Here is a 15,814-nt window from a genome sequence, read left to right as displayed (position 1 = left end):
TCTAGTCCAGTGTTTCCCAAATTTGGGTCTCCAACGGTTTGGGGACTACACTTCCCATCATCCCTGACCACTGGTCCTGTTAGCTAAGGATAATGGGAGTTGTAGTCCCAAAACAGCTAGAGACCAAAGTTTGGGAAGCCATGATCTAGTCCAACCAATATGCAGTTGTCCCATACGTGGATCGATCCTGCAACCTTGGCATTAACCAGCTGAGATATCCAGGCTGATATCCATGGAGAAGTGCAAAGGAATTTGCAGGCGCCGATAGATGAATCTGCAGCCTTCTTCTTCCTCAAGCACCTGCCTGTGATGTTACCCTTCCTCTTTGTGATTTATAGGCCTGGGGAATCCACTTTTGTGGGTTCCCCAGAGGCCGCGGCTGTTATGACCAAGTAAAGCTGTCTCAAACAGCACGACGGGTGTGGTGAATTGAAGGAAACCGACCACAATGCAGGCCCCATTGCCGGCGGTCGTGATTTTGTGGGCTCGAGAGTCATTTCACACATTTGGCTCTGGACCGATTGTGCTCGCCATTCGTAATTTAATAAAGAAACAACATTTGTGGTAGAACAATAGAAAAGTGCACACAGGGAAGGGGAAAACATCCTGGGTTGCTCTTCCGGACTGAAAGGAAAACGGCCGTACGTGTTAACAGAGCTGAGACGACTGAGGGGCAGCATGAAGGGGATCTCTTTGGACGGTTGTATCTTAAAAAATAACAATTAAGCACAGCATCAATGCCTTCTGAGTTTCTAACTATCTGACTCTCTATCTCTCTGTTCCTTATCCTCATTGGCTTGGAATTCCATGGACTGGCGGATTTCAAGAAAGGTCATGCCTGCAGTTTCCGGAACCACCGCGGAAATATAAATAAAGGTCACCATGCAGAGAGGCCAAAGGATCAGGAGATTGTAAGGCCCAGTGAGCGGCTGGAGTTGGAAAGACAAAAGGGGGAGGGAACAGGGGGAGGTAAGCAGGGGTTGACCAATGTGTCCCGGTGGGCTCCTCATTTTTCCAGTCTCCATTTCAGCTCCGGTCATTTCCGCCACAGTTTGTGAGTTGTAACCAAGCGTGCAAAGAGGAAATCTGCATGTGTTGCTTCCCACCCCCCTCCTTGTGCCGCTGGCCCTGCCCATCTCATGTGGCCCCCAGAAGGAAATGCGGCCCTCGGGATGGGAAAGGCTGCTGACCTCCGCTTTCACGGTGGGTGCCACCCCACCCAGAACAGACACGTGGACCTGACACCCGGACTGTGGAAGCGCCCACCCATAGGGATTTTGTCCTTCCAGGGTTCAGTTTCCATTTAATGGCGCCTGCACGGTGTCCGGATGCCGATCCAGGACCTCCAGGAATGGCTGTTTCGTTGAGTACGCAAAAGCAGAACAGCCAGAGTCCTCAGTTCAGGAACTTCACCTGGCCTACCAATTGCAGTGGCTTGTTGTCCTGCCCTGCGGGGTGTAGGCAGGGGCGTAGGAAGATAGGGGCGGTGGGGCGGGCCACCCCAAGCGGCGCAATCCCAGGGGTGCCATCACGGCTGCCCACCCCGCCCCCAAAACACGCGCCCCGCCCCTTTTATTTCTCGCTAAAAGGGCCCTGGCAGAACCACTCACCTCTAGCCTAAGGATGATCACCGCAGCAATACAGCGGGTGACCCAGTTCACTATTCCGCCCAACGTGAAGGCTGTGGCCCGCGATGACTGGAGGAAGATCTCGAGAGTGACCAAGTAGGTGATTATAGCTGGGAGGGCAGAACAAAGTAGATGTTGAATTTGGCTCCCTCCTCCCAGAGTGATTTAACAGTCACACCCTCTTCCTAGGGAACTCTGGGAATTGTGGCTCTGCAAAGGGGACAGGGGGTCTCCTAACCACTCCACAGTTCCCAGAATTCGTTGGTGGGGGGGGGGAAGCCATGACTGTTTAAAGTGATACAAAACTCCTTTCAACGTACAGTACAGATAGGGCCCTCCAGATATTTGGAGCTATAACTCCCTTCGAGTGCTGGATCTATGTCTTTTCCATCTTAATTAATTAAATTTCCATACCACCCTTCATCCAAAGGTCACAACACAAAAATGCAACATGAGAACGCAAAACACTAATAAAACAAAAACAAACTTATAACTCCCCTCCCCCCCAAAAAAACCCACATTTAAAAGGCCATAGGTTGTTTAATCAGCCAAAGGCCTGATCGAAGAGAGACGTTTTTGCTTGGCACCTAAAGATATGTAATGAAGGCACCAGGTGAGTCTCCCCGGGGAGAGCATTCCACAAATGGGGAATAATAATAATAATAGTAATTATTATTATTATTATTATTATTATTATTATCATCATTATTTATACCCCGCCCATCTGGCTGGGTTTCCCCAGCCACTCTGGGCGGCTTCCAACCGAATATTAGAACAGTACAGCATTAAACATTAAAAACAGAGGGCCGCCTTCAGTTGTCTTCTAAAAGTAAAATAGTTACTTATTGCCTTGACATCTGCTGGGAGGGCGTTCCACAGGACGGGTGCCACTACCGAGAAGGCCCTCTGTCTGGTTCCCTGTAACCTCACTTCTCGCAATGAGGGAACCGCCAGAAGGCCCTCGGTGCTGGATCTCAGTGTCCGGGCTGAATGGTGGGGGTGGAGACGCTCCTTCAGGTATACAGGACCGAGGCTGTTTAGGGCTTTAAAGGTCAGTACCAACACTTTGAATTGTGCTCGGAAACGTACTGGGAGCCAGTGTAGATCTCTCAGGACCGGTGTTATGTGGTTTTTTTAAGAAGCGGTTTAATGACCGCCTCTTTCAGTGGGTCTGGGGAGGCTCCCTCGTAGAGGGAAGCATTCGTCACCCTGCGGAGCCCATCGCCCAGCCCTTCCCGGCTCGCTTTTATTAGCCAGGATGGGCAAGGATCAAGGAGACAGGTGGTCGGTTTCACTCGTCCAAGCAGCCTGTCCACATCCTCGGAGGTAACAGATTGGAATTGATCCCATACAACATGACTAGACAGGGCTCTAGCACTCTCCCGCCCTGGCCCTGGGGAACCGCCGCAGAAAAGGCCCGTGTTCTTCACCCACCTCAAATAAGTTTTGTGTGTCGCTTGAGCACTTACCTGGCCCAAGCATGTATCCAGTGAGCATGGCAATGATGAAAACAGCGCTTAAGTAAATAACCCGTGACTCCATGATCTGTTGGAGAAAGAGAGTTGTGCATGAGCGCGGTTGCCTCTCGTTTTAAAGCAGGGGTGGGGAATCACCATACCCTTTGACTTGGACAATATAGGAATCTTTGTACACACACATAACTTCCCATATACATGTCTCTGAGTACATTCTTTGAACTCCTTTGCAGGGTGAATTTTGCCTCCATTTGTGAATTGCTATGGAAAGCACAGATTGGTTAGATTTCCCCTTGAAAGCAAACTGAATGGAGTTTTCTCCCGCATCCATAGCTGGGACCTTATTATTTATTGAATTGATATCCTGCTCTTCTCTCAGAGGATCCCAGGGCAGCCAACACAGCCACAATTTTATTAAAATGCAAAATCAGAGTGCCAGTGTGGTTTAGTGGTTAGAGCAGGCATCCCCAAACTTTGGCCCTCCAGATGTTTTGGCCTACAACTCCCATGATCCCTAGCTAACAGGACCAGTGGTCAGGGATGATGGGAATTGTAGTCCAAAACATCTGGAGGGCCAAAGTTTGGGGATGCATGGGTTAGAGTGTCATCCTTAGGACCTGGGAGACCAGGGTTCAAATCCCCCAATTGACCATGAAGCTTGCTGGGTGAACTTGGACAAAGTCACTGCCTCTCAAACCTAGTCTATAAGGAGGGAGGAAGAAGCAGGAACTCCTTGAAGAAAAAAGGTGGCATATAAATGCAATAATGAAAATAAAATCAAACTTAGTACAAAATCATCATGGAAAACAGGCATGAAACCTCAAAGCAGAGATAAAGAGAGGGGTCAGAGACATCAGTAACACAATCCACACTTATGGTATAACAGGAATTATATAACAAGTTTATAAAAGTAAAAATGTGATCAGCATCGATATCTCTTGTTTTCTAGGGGGACCAGCTGTATTTCCAGCAAACCTTACTTTGTGAAGCTGTGCATGATCAACTCCCACCCGGAAACCTATGTCCCCACTTGTGGAAGGATGTGCGGACCCAGAATTGGCCTCCACAGTCACTTACAGACTCTCTGTTAAAAACGTGTTCATCTTATTCGGCTGTGAGTGAACGCCAAAGAAGAAGAAGAAGCATGTAAATTGCAAGAACTCAGGCCAGAAGAAAAATGTATTTCAAATATATCTTCACAAGGTTTTATTTGTGTGATGAAGAGTTCAAATATTTGAACTCATCATGGGATTGATTCCTGTTTGAACTCTTCATCACACAAAGAAAACCTTGTGAAGATATATTTGAAATACATTTTTCTTCTGGCCTGAGTTCTTGCAATTTACTGTTTATTTCTGGACTTTACCAAGAACTCCAATTTCTACTAAATTTATTTCTAGGCCTAGGTTAAAGGGTCTCCACACGCAACTTAGGGGCCACCGTAGAGAAAGCTCTCTCCTCGGCCGCCGCTACCACCACCCTGCAGCTCTGAGGGTGGAGGAACTATCAAGAGCGCTTCTGAAATCTCAGAATCCAAGAGGATTCTGGGAAGGAAGAGGTCTCTCAGGTATTGAGGGCCTGAGTTGTTTATAGTGAAGGTCAGGTTAGAATGCGTATTATTATTATTATCATCATCATCATCATCACCACCACCACAATAATAATATTTAGAATTATAATAATGGCCTAAACAAAGCAGAATAGCTAATTTTAATGAGCGACGTTCAGCTCCGCATTCTGCCCGTCACGATTTACTCACCTGAAGTTCGAGGGTCAAGGTTAGCAGGACACAGGCAACGCTACAGATCAGAAATCCCAGAAGTAGGAGAAACCTCCGCCCCACATAGTCAACTAAACATATCTAGGGAATATGAAGGCGGGGGGGGGGGTGAGAGAGAAAGGAAGCCTTTGATCACATGCCAACAGCTTCGTGTTGCAGAGCTACAGCTGTTTTATTGATTTTACACGCAGGTCCTGCTTACTGGACGTAAGGCATTCCCAGGAAATCATTCATTAGGCTAGTGTTCGCATAACGAGCTGACAATATGGGAACATTTTAAATCCAAAAATCTCCCCACTCCCTCTCTCCAAACAAGTAAGGAACTGGGCAGTCTTCCTCAAGACAAACTTCCTAAATGCATGCAAATACCTGTGTGTATTCATTTAACAAAAATTATATCCTACTTGATTGTCATGAAGCCTCTTAGTTCCCAGGAAATATTAAAAATTATCAATAAAACATGTTTTTTTAAAAAAAAACAATCCAAAATATTACTAAAATCGAGAGAAAACGTCAGTAGCATAGGTGCTGCCATGCTAAGAGATCGATTTCTTACAAGTGTTTATAGTTTATTTAAGAAAATTTACATACTGCTTGACCAAGCATCCCCAAACTTCGGCCCTCCAGATGTTTTGGACTACAATTCCCATCATCCCTGACCACTGGTCCTGTTAGCTAGGGACCATGGGAGTTGTAGCCAAAACATCGTGTAACCTCGCTCTCTTTAAGTGGTAGGGTGGGGAAACTATAGGCCAAATGCAGGTCTCTCTGGGATTGAGTTTGCAGATTTGAAAGGGAAGGAGAGAGGGAGGGGATGGCTTACCATTATGGAGGCCACGACCAAGAGCCAAGACGTCACACTCAAATTCATATAAAATATATGGCTCTCTTCGCTTAGAAGCGACCTGTAGATTTTCTCTAAGTAGAAGTAGCACTGCAAGCAGATCACAGCAAACAAAGACATCAGCTGGGGAAGAAGCTGCCGGCTACCGGGAATTTTCCGGAAAGAGGAAAAAGCAAAATGAAATCAAATAGAAACCACCCCAAACAACCCTTCGCTGACGAGAGTTGCCCTTAATGTATTTTAGAATCATAAAGCCAAAGAATTGGAGGAATCGCGGCTAACAAACCCATGGCAAGTGGCCATTCAAGCTCTGTTTCAATGCCTCCAATGAAGGAGGATATGTATTTATGCATTCTATTCTAGGCAATACACTCACATTTAATTTCATCCTTTCCTCAGAGGTGTACATGGTAACAAAATAAAAATCGGTTAAAACGACAAAACCGGAATTCAGTTAAAATGCCTGGCTACAAACGGCAACACAGGGTTGCCTCACGTGACATGAGGCAATTGCCCCCACCCTGTCAAACTTGGCCTGCGAGAGCTGGGGGTGTCAAAATTGCTGGATTCAGTTCCCCACCTGCTTCACCTGGGAGAATGTTCTGGAATTCCTTGTGTGGAAGTGGGTGCACACACACACACGAATCAGCAACCTGGTGTTACAGCCTCTGAATGCTGATTGTAGAGCAAAACTTCTCAGAGGATGTTTTTCTGACAAACATAAGTGAAATTCCTCAATGGTTCGAGAGGAGCTTTGAGAAATATATCCATTATGAACCATTAAAGAATATCACTTCTCCCCTGGAGATTATCTGGCTTCCCTGAAATTTGCCAATTTTGGCCACAACTGTGGGTCCAGCTTTACTATATCATTTCACTGCTGAAGGACGTAAAAGCCTCAGTCCTCTTTCCTTCTGGTCTTCCTTTCCTTAGCCCTTTCCTTCCTTCATTCACCAGTTGAAAAAAATAGGGGGTCTCCCTCTCCCCACATTACAGGAGCCAAAGAGTTTCACCAACATCATGTGACCCTTGGGCACTTTCTGGGAAGGGAACATGCCCCCTCCCGGCAGAGAAAGGTTCCTCATCCCTTCTTCTCTCACAGCTCCTGAGCCACTTGGAATGTTGGCTTCCTCACCCCAATTATGCCGGAAAATTGCTGGCCCCCCAGCAAGATGACGACGGTGATGACTTGGCGACGGAGACTATGGTTTTTTAGAAGCGAATATATCGTCATGCTCTTTTCGTGTATCTCATACTTCGCCTCCTTTTGGAGCTCCTCGATCTCATTTTCCACGTCAACCTTGTTCCTGAGCATTCTCAAGGCTGGGTGGTGAGGGAGAGGGGGGAGGGGGGAGAGAAAGAAAGAGAGAATATCTGAGGAAGAAAGAATGTTCAAGCACTACGCACAGTCCAGACTAGGGCTTAAACATCACATACCCTCCAACATTTCTCCGATGAAAATAGAGACACCTTCTTCCATAATAATACTTTTATTATTTATACCCCACCCATCTGACTGGGTTGTCCCAGCTGCTCTGGGAGACTTCCGACATAGATAAAAACATACGGTAATAAAACTGCCTTCAGGTGTCTTCTAAAGGTTGTATAGCTACTTATCTCCTTCGCTCGAGGGTTGTGTGACTCCATAACCTTCCAACATTTCTCCGATGAAAATAGGGACACCCTACCATACCCTCCAATATTTATCTGACGATAAATAGGGACGTCCTATGAGAAAGTGGGACATTCCAGGATCAAATCAGAAACCAGTCAGTTTCCAGTCCCAGGCTTCTGTAACCCAGGGACTGGAAAATAAGGACACTTGGAGGGTCTGACATCAGTCACAGCCCAAGCAAGCTTTGACGGGCGGGAGGTGCAAACGCCTCCCTGTCAATCCCGATATCACTTCCCACCTCCTCGCAGCCTTACCTGGAGACATCAGCACTGGCGGAGGAAGAGGAGGGCAGGGGGAGCGCACCGCCCCTGGCACCACGATCCTGGTGGGGTGCCATTGGGGCTGCCCCCCCAGCGCTGGGCACCACGCCCCCAGGACGTGCACCACACCCCCGCCTGCTCTCCGCCCCCGGTGCCGGAGCATGAAGCTCTGCCACTGGGAACCAGGGATTGGGCCTGGGGGCCTCTTGCATACAAAGCTACAAGGCCAGCCTACCTCTCCTCGCTTTTTCTTCGTTGTTCTTCTGAATCAACAGGTAACGAGGACTGTCAGGGCACAGGAACAGGAGCGGGATGTTGAAGAAAGCAACTATCCCGGTCAGGCCCAGCATCACTGGCAGATCTAAGAAAACGAGACAGGTGAATAAGTCGCGGCAAGGTACGTTCACAAAGTGAAGCATAGAGTGGAGGCAGGGGAGAGGGGAGCACTTTCCCCCCCCCTCTCCTAACGCTAGGACCAAGACACATCTCACAAAACTGAATGCTGGAAGATTCAGGGCAGAGTAAAGAAGGGGATGCTTCATGCAGCAACAGAGCTGAACTGTGGAGCTCACTCCCGCAAGAGCCCAGGGTGGCCACCAAATATAGCTATCAAGTTCTCCCTTTTTTAAGGGAAATTGCCTTATGCTGAATAGGCTTCCTCACGAGAAAAGGGAAAGCTTGACAGCTATGCAACCAACTTAGATGGCTTTTAAAGAGCATGGGATAAGCTCGTGGAGGAAAGGGCTATCGGTGGCAACTGGCCTGCTCCAGAAGGCTCTTGTTATGGGTCCCCCCCCCCAATTACGTTTTATTAAGTTTCAACATTTTAAACATATACAATCAAAACAAAATTTCATCTTTTCTCTTATTATTTTTTTTACTTCCCAACCCACTTCCCATCGAGTTGTGGTTTCTCCACTTTTGCTGCACCCTATCTTCTATATTATAATCTAATTACTTCTGTTGCTCATAGCCTACATCCCGCTCGTGAGTTCACCATACTTCCATAAAACAATCATCGTGAGATTCTCTTAGTTTTGCTGTTAATTTTGCCAGTTCTGCATAGTCCATTATCTCACTTATTCATTCTTCTTTGCTGGGAACTTCTTCCTTCCTTCCATTTCTGCACATAAAGCTGTTGTTGTTACATACATAAACAACTTTAACATTTTCTTTTGGGATTTATGCCCCTCGCAGAAAAATGCTTCTGGCTTCTTTTTTGGTATACTCATTTTAACAAATTATCTAAAATATATAAGAAGGTTCCTAACAATTGCTGAAAGTGTAAAGAATGTAGATGGATTTTATATATCTATATGCGGTGGACTTGCAAGAAAGCAAGGGTATTAGGAGAAATGATACATGGTGAGATTTAAAAGATGTTTAAAATTGGCTCATCTTAATTATGAAGTGGGATGCCATGCCTAGTTTGCCTACATGTGAAAGGATGTAAAAGGTAAAGGACCCCTGGACGGTTAAGCCCAGTCCAAGGCGACTATGGGGTTGCGGCACTCATCTCGCTTTCAGGCCGAGGGAGCCAGCGTTTGTCCACAGACAGCTTTCTGGGTCATGTGGCCAGCATGACTAAACCGCTTCTGGCGCATCGGAACACCGTGATGAAAGCCAGAGCGCACAGAAATGCCGTTTACCTTCCCGACACAGTGGTACCTACTTATCTACTTGCACTGGCATACTTTCAAACTGCCAGGTTGGCAGAAGCTGGGACAGAGCAAAGGGAGCTCACCCCATCGCACAGATTCGAATCGCCAACCTTCTGATTGGCAAGTCCAATTGGCTCAGTGTTTTAGACCAGGGGTCCTTAACCACCGGACCATGGACCGGTACCGGTCCGTGAATCAAATGGTACCGGGCCGCCCAAGGAACATTAAATTAAATTACCGTATATACTTGAGTCTCTTACAGGGAGGGCTCAGGGGAGGGTGCATATTGAGGGAGGAATTAAGGGGGAAAGGGGGCAGATTCTGGGAAGTTTTCAGGGGTGGGTAGTTTCAGGGTGGGCAGTTTCTATGGTGGACAGAGGTGGGTGGGATGGGGGCAAAAGCGACAGCTTATCCGGGGCTGAGCCATGCTCTCGCTTTGCTTGCTTTAAACTGGAGGAACTCACGGAAGGAAGGAAGGAAGGAAGGAAGGAAGGAAGGAAGGAAGGAAGGAAGGAAGGAAGGAAGGAAGGAAGGCAGCCCCGGAGGGGAGGCACAGCCTCTTCCCACCCGCCGCTTGCTCTATCCCGGGGCGGAGATAGGCTACCCCAACACTTAAATCCCTATTGCCATTTCCGACAACCTACCTGTGTGAAGCGGGGTTTTCTGCATTGACAGCAACCAAAACAAAACAACGGAATAAACGGGACATAAGCAACACACTTCGGGTGTCACTGTCTCCTATTACCCCCAGATGGAACCATCTCGTTGCAAAGAAACAAGCTCAGGGTTCTCATTCATTTAGCGTTCTAGTGAGTTAAAATGTTAAATCACTTTATATTCATTTTTTGGTGTAACCGTATTTTATTTTGAAGGTATGTTTAAATACAATTAAATTAAAATTATTAAATCAAAACAATCTAAATAAAATATAAACAATCAACGTCCCCTCCTCAGTGGGCCGCGGTAAAATTATCAAACGTTGACTGGTCCGCGGCGATAAAAAAAGGTTGGGGAGCACTGGTTTAGACCACAGCGTCACCCGCATCCCTGACCCCGACCTCTTTTCTCCAACTTACGTTTCTTGTTCCCAAGGATGTTGGGATTGCTGAGGATCTGAGCCAAGAGGATACCCACGGTGAAGAACAGTATGTACATAATCGTGAAGGCCCCCCTCAGGCTTACGGGGGCGAGTTCGCCAACATATAACGGGATCATAGTGGAAAACAAGCCTGGTTAAATGATAATCAAAGGGTCACAGGCACAATTGGCAGAGGGACCTCTTCCATGGCGTTACATCATCATTTGTGGCATACGGCTGCAACCACTATTAATCCTGCTGTGAACAGACTAATGCACACAACTAACTCTGTTAATTTCAGTGGGTTTGCTCTGAGCAAACCTTTGCCATTATGCCTCCCAATCATTTGGCATACGCAAAAGGAAACGGTATCCTTCCAATGTGTATTATTGAATACTTATTATTAAAGACAGAAAATAAAGTTGTGATTGGAACCATCACAAACAAGCAGGGACACGCACAAATTTTGCACCTATATCACTTCATCACCTTTTTTTTTTGTAGGAGCACTAAACAGGGGGGGGGGAAGTAAAATAAATAAATAAAAATGATCCACAGCAAGAAAACGAGAAGTTGCACGGGTCAAAGCTGGAGAGACAAATGGGAAAAAAATTATCCTGCAGGGAACCACGCAGAGGGCCTTCTCTGTAGTGGCACCCGCCCTGTGGAACGCCCTCCCATCAAATGTCAAAGAAATAAACAACTATCTGACTTTTAGAAGGCATCTGAAGGCAACCCTGTTTAGGGAAGTTTTTAATGTTTGATGTTTTATCGTGTTTTTAACATTGTGTTGGAAGCCGCCCAGAGGGGTATAAATAATAATAAATTATTGTTATTATTATTATTATTACTATTATTATTATTATGGCGGGGAAAGAAGGAAAGGAGATGGGAGCAGACCGCCCTCAAAACAGCTCCCAGGAAAGCTTAAAAGCTCTTTTGGCACCAGATTCTCCCAGTGCAGAAAGAGCTTTTCAGCTCTCCGTCTTGTTTACCAGGCTCTGGGGTGCCCTTGCAAGATTTGTGGGAACCCGTCCCACGAGATCTGATGACAGCATCCCAGAGCCCAAGAGAGAGACCAGTAAGCAACGCGGAGGGCTCAAAAGCTCTCTGCCCTGCTTGGAAAGTAAGGATGGATGCATGGGGCTGGTTCCAAAGGGAGTGGTTTGAGTACATGTTTTTTTGTGCAAATGTGATCCCCAGAACATCACCCCTGCGCCAGATGCAATCGTACTATATAACAACAACACCTTAAAACTTTAAAATCTGAGACTGTCAACTAACTATTATGGAAAGATATATTCTTAATTGCCTGCCTAAATCTGGCAAAATAGAAAAATTCTCAGAAGGCATTTAAAAGTTGAAACAGAATCCCCTATTGGGGATTTAAAGTGGTATGATACTGCTTTTAACGTACATTGCAAATGGGACCCAACTCAGCCCTAAGTTAGTCATGCCTATTATTTTCAATGGGTCTACTCTGAGTAGGATTAACTTTGTGCACGGCTCCCTAACTTTTTACTGCTGATAAGCAGCCTAGTCATCTGGGTTCAGGAGCCAAAGCTTCCACCCACAGACATGGGTTCAAGGCAGCTTTCTGCTTTTGTTTGGCTTGGTTTTGTTAAAAGGCAATTCAAAGACTACATGCGGGGCACTTTTTTCCCCCACCTGAAGATACCCCGACGAGGAAGCGAGCAAAAATGCCAAAGTCCTGGAATTTCCCTGCATTGGAGCCACCCATTAATCCACAGGCGACGGCAGCCACAGCATTATTAAGCATCAAGGAACGTCTCCTGAAAAGACAGCAAAAAGGGGGTGAGGAGGAGATGCCAATGAGCAGGCCCCGAGCAACAAAAAGAGTAGAGGAGGGAGGGCAGCTGCGGAGTTGTCACAAGGCCCTGAAGTGCTGCTGTCAGTCAGTGTAGACAATACTGATTGTCTGCTGATTCAGATGGACCAACAGTCTGAAACAGCCCGAGGCAGCTCCCTATGTTTCTAAGCAATTACTATATATAGTAGAACTTCCCAAAGACAAAATGTAAAAAATAGGACATGTGTATTCCACCACGTGCCATCAGCCCTTATAGAATGAGCAAGTGTATGGAGCCAATGTATCTCCTTCAGCAGGGGTTTTCCCGTCTTATCACTCCATTCCAGGCCGACCACAGGAAGACGTTTGAAACAGAGATTTTTCACCCCGTGATTCTGTTGTCTTCTGAGCCCCACAAGGGATTTCACACAGCTGGGGCACTACCACTGTGGTTTGAGTGATTGAGAGCAAGAAACTCCTGCATGCAAAGCGGATTCTCTGCCGCTGAGCTACAACTTTCCCAACCCTGCTCTATGTATATTCCTGCATGGGGTTGGGGTTGGGGGTTGGATGACTCTTGGGGTCCCTTCCAGCTCTATAGTTCTATGATTCTATCCTGCCTGCGGATTATCCTTTAGCAACAAGTATATTTGCAGAGATTCTGTTCTCTGTATTGAATGAAGGAACATTTGGATGGAAATTTGGTTTTGAGACGTCCCATATTGAGCATGGTTTTGGGTATTGCACATATTATGTAAAGGCTATATTTCTTTTATACAAGTTCTATATAACCGCATATGAGCCATGTGAGCCGCGTTTATTTATTTCTCCGTATTGCTTTGTGCTGTGTTTTCCCAGGTTTCTAAGGCAATGACCCAACACATAGCTTTACTAGAGGTCAGTGGGGGATGTGGGTCCCCACCCCCAACACCTCTTGCTGTGCCTACTGTTCTCCATCACCCTATTCTCTCTGTACCTGCCGCAGTTATCCACCATGGTGCCGAGCATCAGCGACCCAATGAGGCCTCCAATTGGGAAGATCATAGCATTAAAGGCCACCTGGCCATTCGGAGGCTCTTTGATTCTGATGTCCATCCTTGTGGTCTCATCCGTTATGTTGGAAATTATATGTGAGACCTAAGATGGAAGAGAGACATCAGATGAAAGAGAGTGGGACGAGCACACAGGATCTGAGACACAGGAAACTAACTTATACCACCCAGGAACATTTGTTCATCCAGCTCAGTAACACCTACAGTGGGACCTTGGTTCTCAAACGCCTTGGTACTCAAACAACTTGGAACCCAAACATTGCAAACCCGGATGTAAGCGTTCAAGTTTGCGAACTTTTTTTCGGAAGCCGAACATGCTCTGTTTTGAGTGTTACGCTTCTGATTTGAGTGCCACACTTCCGTTTTGAGCGTTACGATGAGGTTTGTCTGTTTTTGCTATTCATTTTGAATTTTTGTTTTTGCAGCTCTTTTCGTTTTGTTTTTGTGACTGTGTGGAACCCAGTTCAGCTACTGATTGATTGATTGATTGTGTGACTGCAGTGCATTGTTTATTGTTTTCATTCTATGGATCAATGGTCTCACGAGATAGCAAAATTCATGTTAAATTGCTGTTTTGGGGGTTGTTTTTAAAAGTCTGGAACCGATTAATCCATTTTGCATTACTTTCTAATGGTTTTGGAATGCTTCGGTTTTGGAACGGACTTCTGGAACGGATTAAGTTTGAGAACCAAGGCACCACTGTACTCTGAATGGCAGCAGTTTCCCAGAGAAGCAGAGGTCTTTGCCATCACCTGCTGCCAGAGTTCCCTCTCCCTCAGAAAAAAACCAGTTACTAGAAATGCTTTGGATTGCCCCTGGGACCACCCCACATGCAACATTTGCCCTCTAATACAGTGGTACCTCGGTTTATGAACACAATTGGTTCCGGAAGTCTGTTCATAAACTGAAACGTTCATAAATTGAAGCGAACTTTCCCATTGAAAGTAATGGAAAGTAGATTAATCTGCTCCAGACGGTCCACGGAGTACTTAAACTGAAGCGTTCATAAACTGAAGCGAACTTTCCCATTGAAAGTAATGGAAAGTGAATTAATCCGTTCCAGATGGGTCCGCGGCGTTCATAAACTGAAAATTCGTAAACCGAGGTGTTCATAAACTGAGGTTCCACTGTACTGAGCTATGGCCCACAGACTCCCCCTGCTCACTGAACCATGCTACCATACCTCTTCAGCTTCTGATACCTCCTTTTCCCAGTCTTCTTCCTCTGACCATTCTTTGTCATCCACCACTTTCTTCCATTGGGGGCTCCCCAGCTGGTGCCCTCCACCAATCCTCTGTGTCCAAACAGCCCATGACACCACCTAAGTCCCTGGTAGAACCAGCAGAAGCATCCCCCCCCCCATCTAGCCTAGTAGTGTCTGCACTGACTGGCAGCTGCTCTTTGAGGTTTCAGGTTCTGATCTTTCCCAGCCCTGCTTGGGGCTGTTATGGGTTTTGAACCAGGAGACTCCTGCATGCAAAGCAGATCCTCCGCTGCTGAGCTACGGCTTTTCCAAGCAAATGCATTGACCCACTCCTGCCCTATGTAGATCCCTGCATTGCAGGGGGTTGGACTAGATGACTCTTGGGGTTCCCTTCCAACTCTTACAGTTCTATGATTCTAAGTAGTCCCACATATGATAGGGCTGGCTTACCGTCTCTGGGTTGAGGACAACCCAGTAGGTGTATCCCAATTGCAAAGATCCAATGCAGGGAATCATTGTAGCAATTAGAAGTCCGGGTGTCAGTCTCTATAGGAAAGAACAGTAGACAGTGTTGCTGGTTGTACACTGTGCATGTGTGTTAGAGACACCTACTAGTGAAAACCCAGCCCTACCCATAAAATGAAGCATGGCCAGACACTCAAGAGAGAGTGCGGTGTAGTGGTTAGCATATCGGTCTAGGTCTTGGGATACCAGGATTTGAATCCCCTGCTCAGCTTTGACGTTTACTGGGGCAAACTTGGGCCCGTCACTGCCTCTCTCAGCCAGTGGCCAAATGTGGCCTGCCACGATCCCCAGGCCATGTTAGGAGGCAGAATTTGCAGGCACAGTTGTCCTGATTCAGTGAGCAGGACCTACAGTCCGGACAGGCTGGGAGGCAGCAATTTGCATGCAATTGTAGGACCGGTGTGTGTGTGTTTCAGGTGAGTGCTACATCCCACAGCACCAGTAACCCTGAGCACAACTTCGCAAGCCATTGGGGTGACTCCAGCACCTCCCCTATCGGTGAAGAGCCCTCCCCTTCCTGGGAAACGTTTCTGAGCACAATTCAAAGGGTTGGTGCTGACCTTTAAAGCCCTGAATGGCTTTGGCCCTGCATACCTGAAGGACGAGTCTCCACCCCCATCATTCAGCTGAGGTCCAGCTCCGAGGACCTTCCGGCAGTTCCCTCACTGAGAAAAGTGAGGTTACATGGAACCAGACAGAGGGACTTCTCAGTAGTCATGCCTCCCATCAGATGTCAAGGAAAGAAAAAACTATCTGACTTTTAGAAGACATCTGAAGGCTGTCCCTTTATAGGAAAGTTTTTAATGTTTGATGCCTCACTTT

General features: G+C 46.7%; 1 protein-coding gene across 1 annotated transcript; it reads right to left on the bottom strand.

Annotated features, from left to right (window-relative positions):
• Nucleotides 1–508: 508 nt before the first annotated feature.
• LOC132591107 (solute carrier family 2, facilitated glucose transporter member 5) lies at nt 509–15,130 on the bottom strand. Its single transcript, XM_088671562.1, has 11 exons — nt 14,918–15,130; nt 13,188–13,348; nt 12,070–12,194; nt 10,400–10,552; nt 7,898–8,023; nt 6,863–7,050; nt 5,707–5,817; nt 4,863–4,964; nt 3,098–3,173; nt 1,611–1,738; nt 509–929 (listed from the first exon to the last, which is right to left on the bottom strand). The coding sequence occupies exons 1-11, from the start codon at nt 14,981–14,983 to the stop codon at nt 753–755; spliced, it is 1,413 nt and encodes a 470-aa protein (XP_088527688.1). The 5' UTR covers nt 14,984–15,130; the 3' UTR covers nt 509–752.
• Nucleotides 15,131–15,814: the final 684 nt, after the last annotated feature.

This window comes from Zootoca vivipara, chromosome 6 (assembly GCF_965207765.1).
Source record: "Zootoca vivipara chromosome 6, rZooViv2.hap1.1, whole genome shotgun sequence".
NCBI lineage: Eukaryota > Metazoa > Chordata > Lepidosauria > Squamata > Lacertidae > Zootoca > Zootoca vivipara.
Note: the sequence above shows the minus strand (reverse complement) of the source record. Positions and strands in the feature narration are given on the sequence as shown.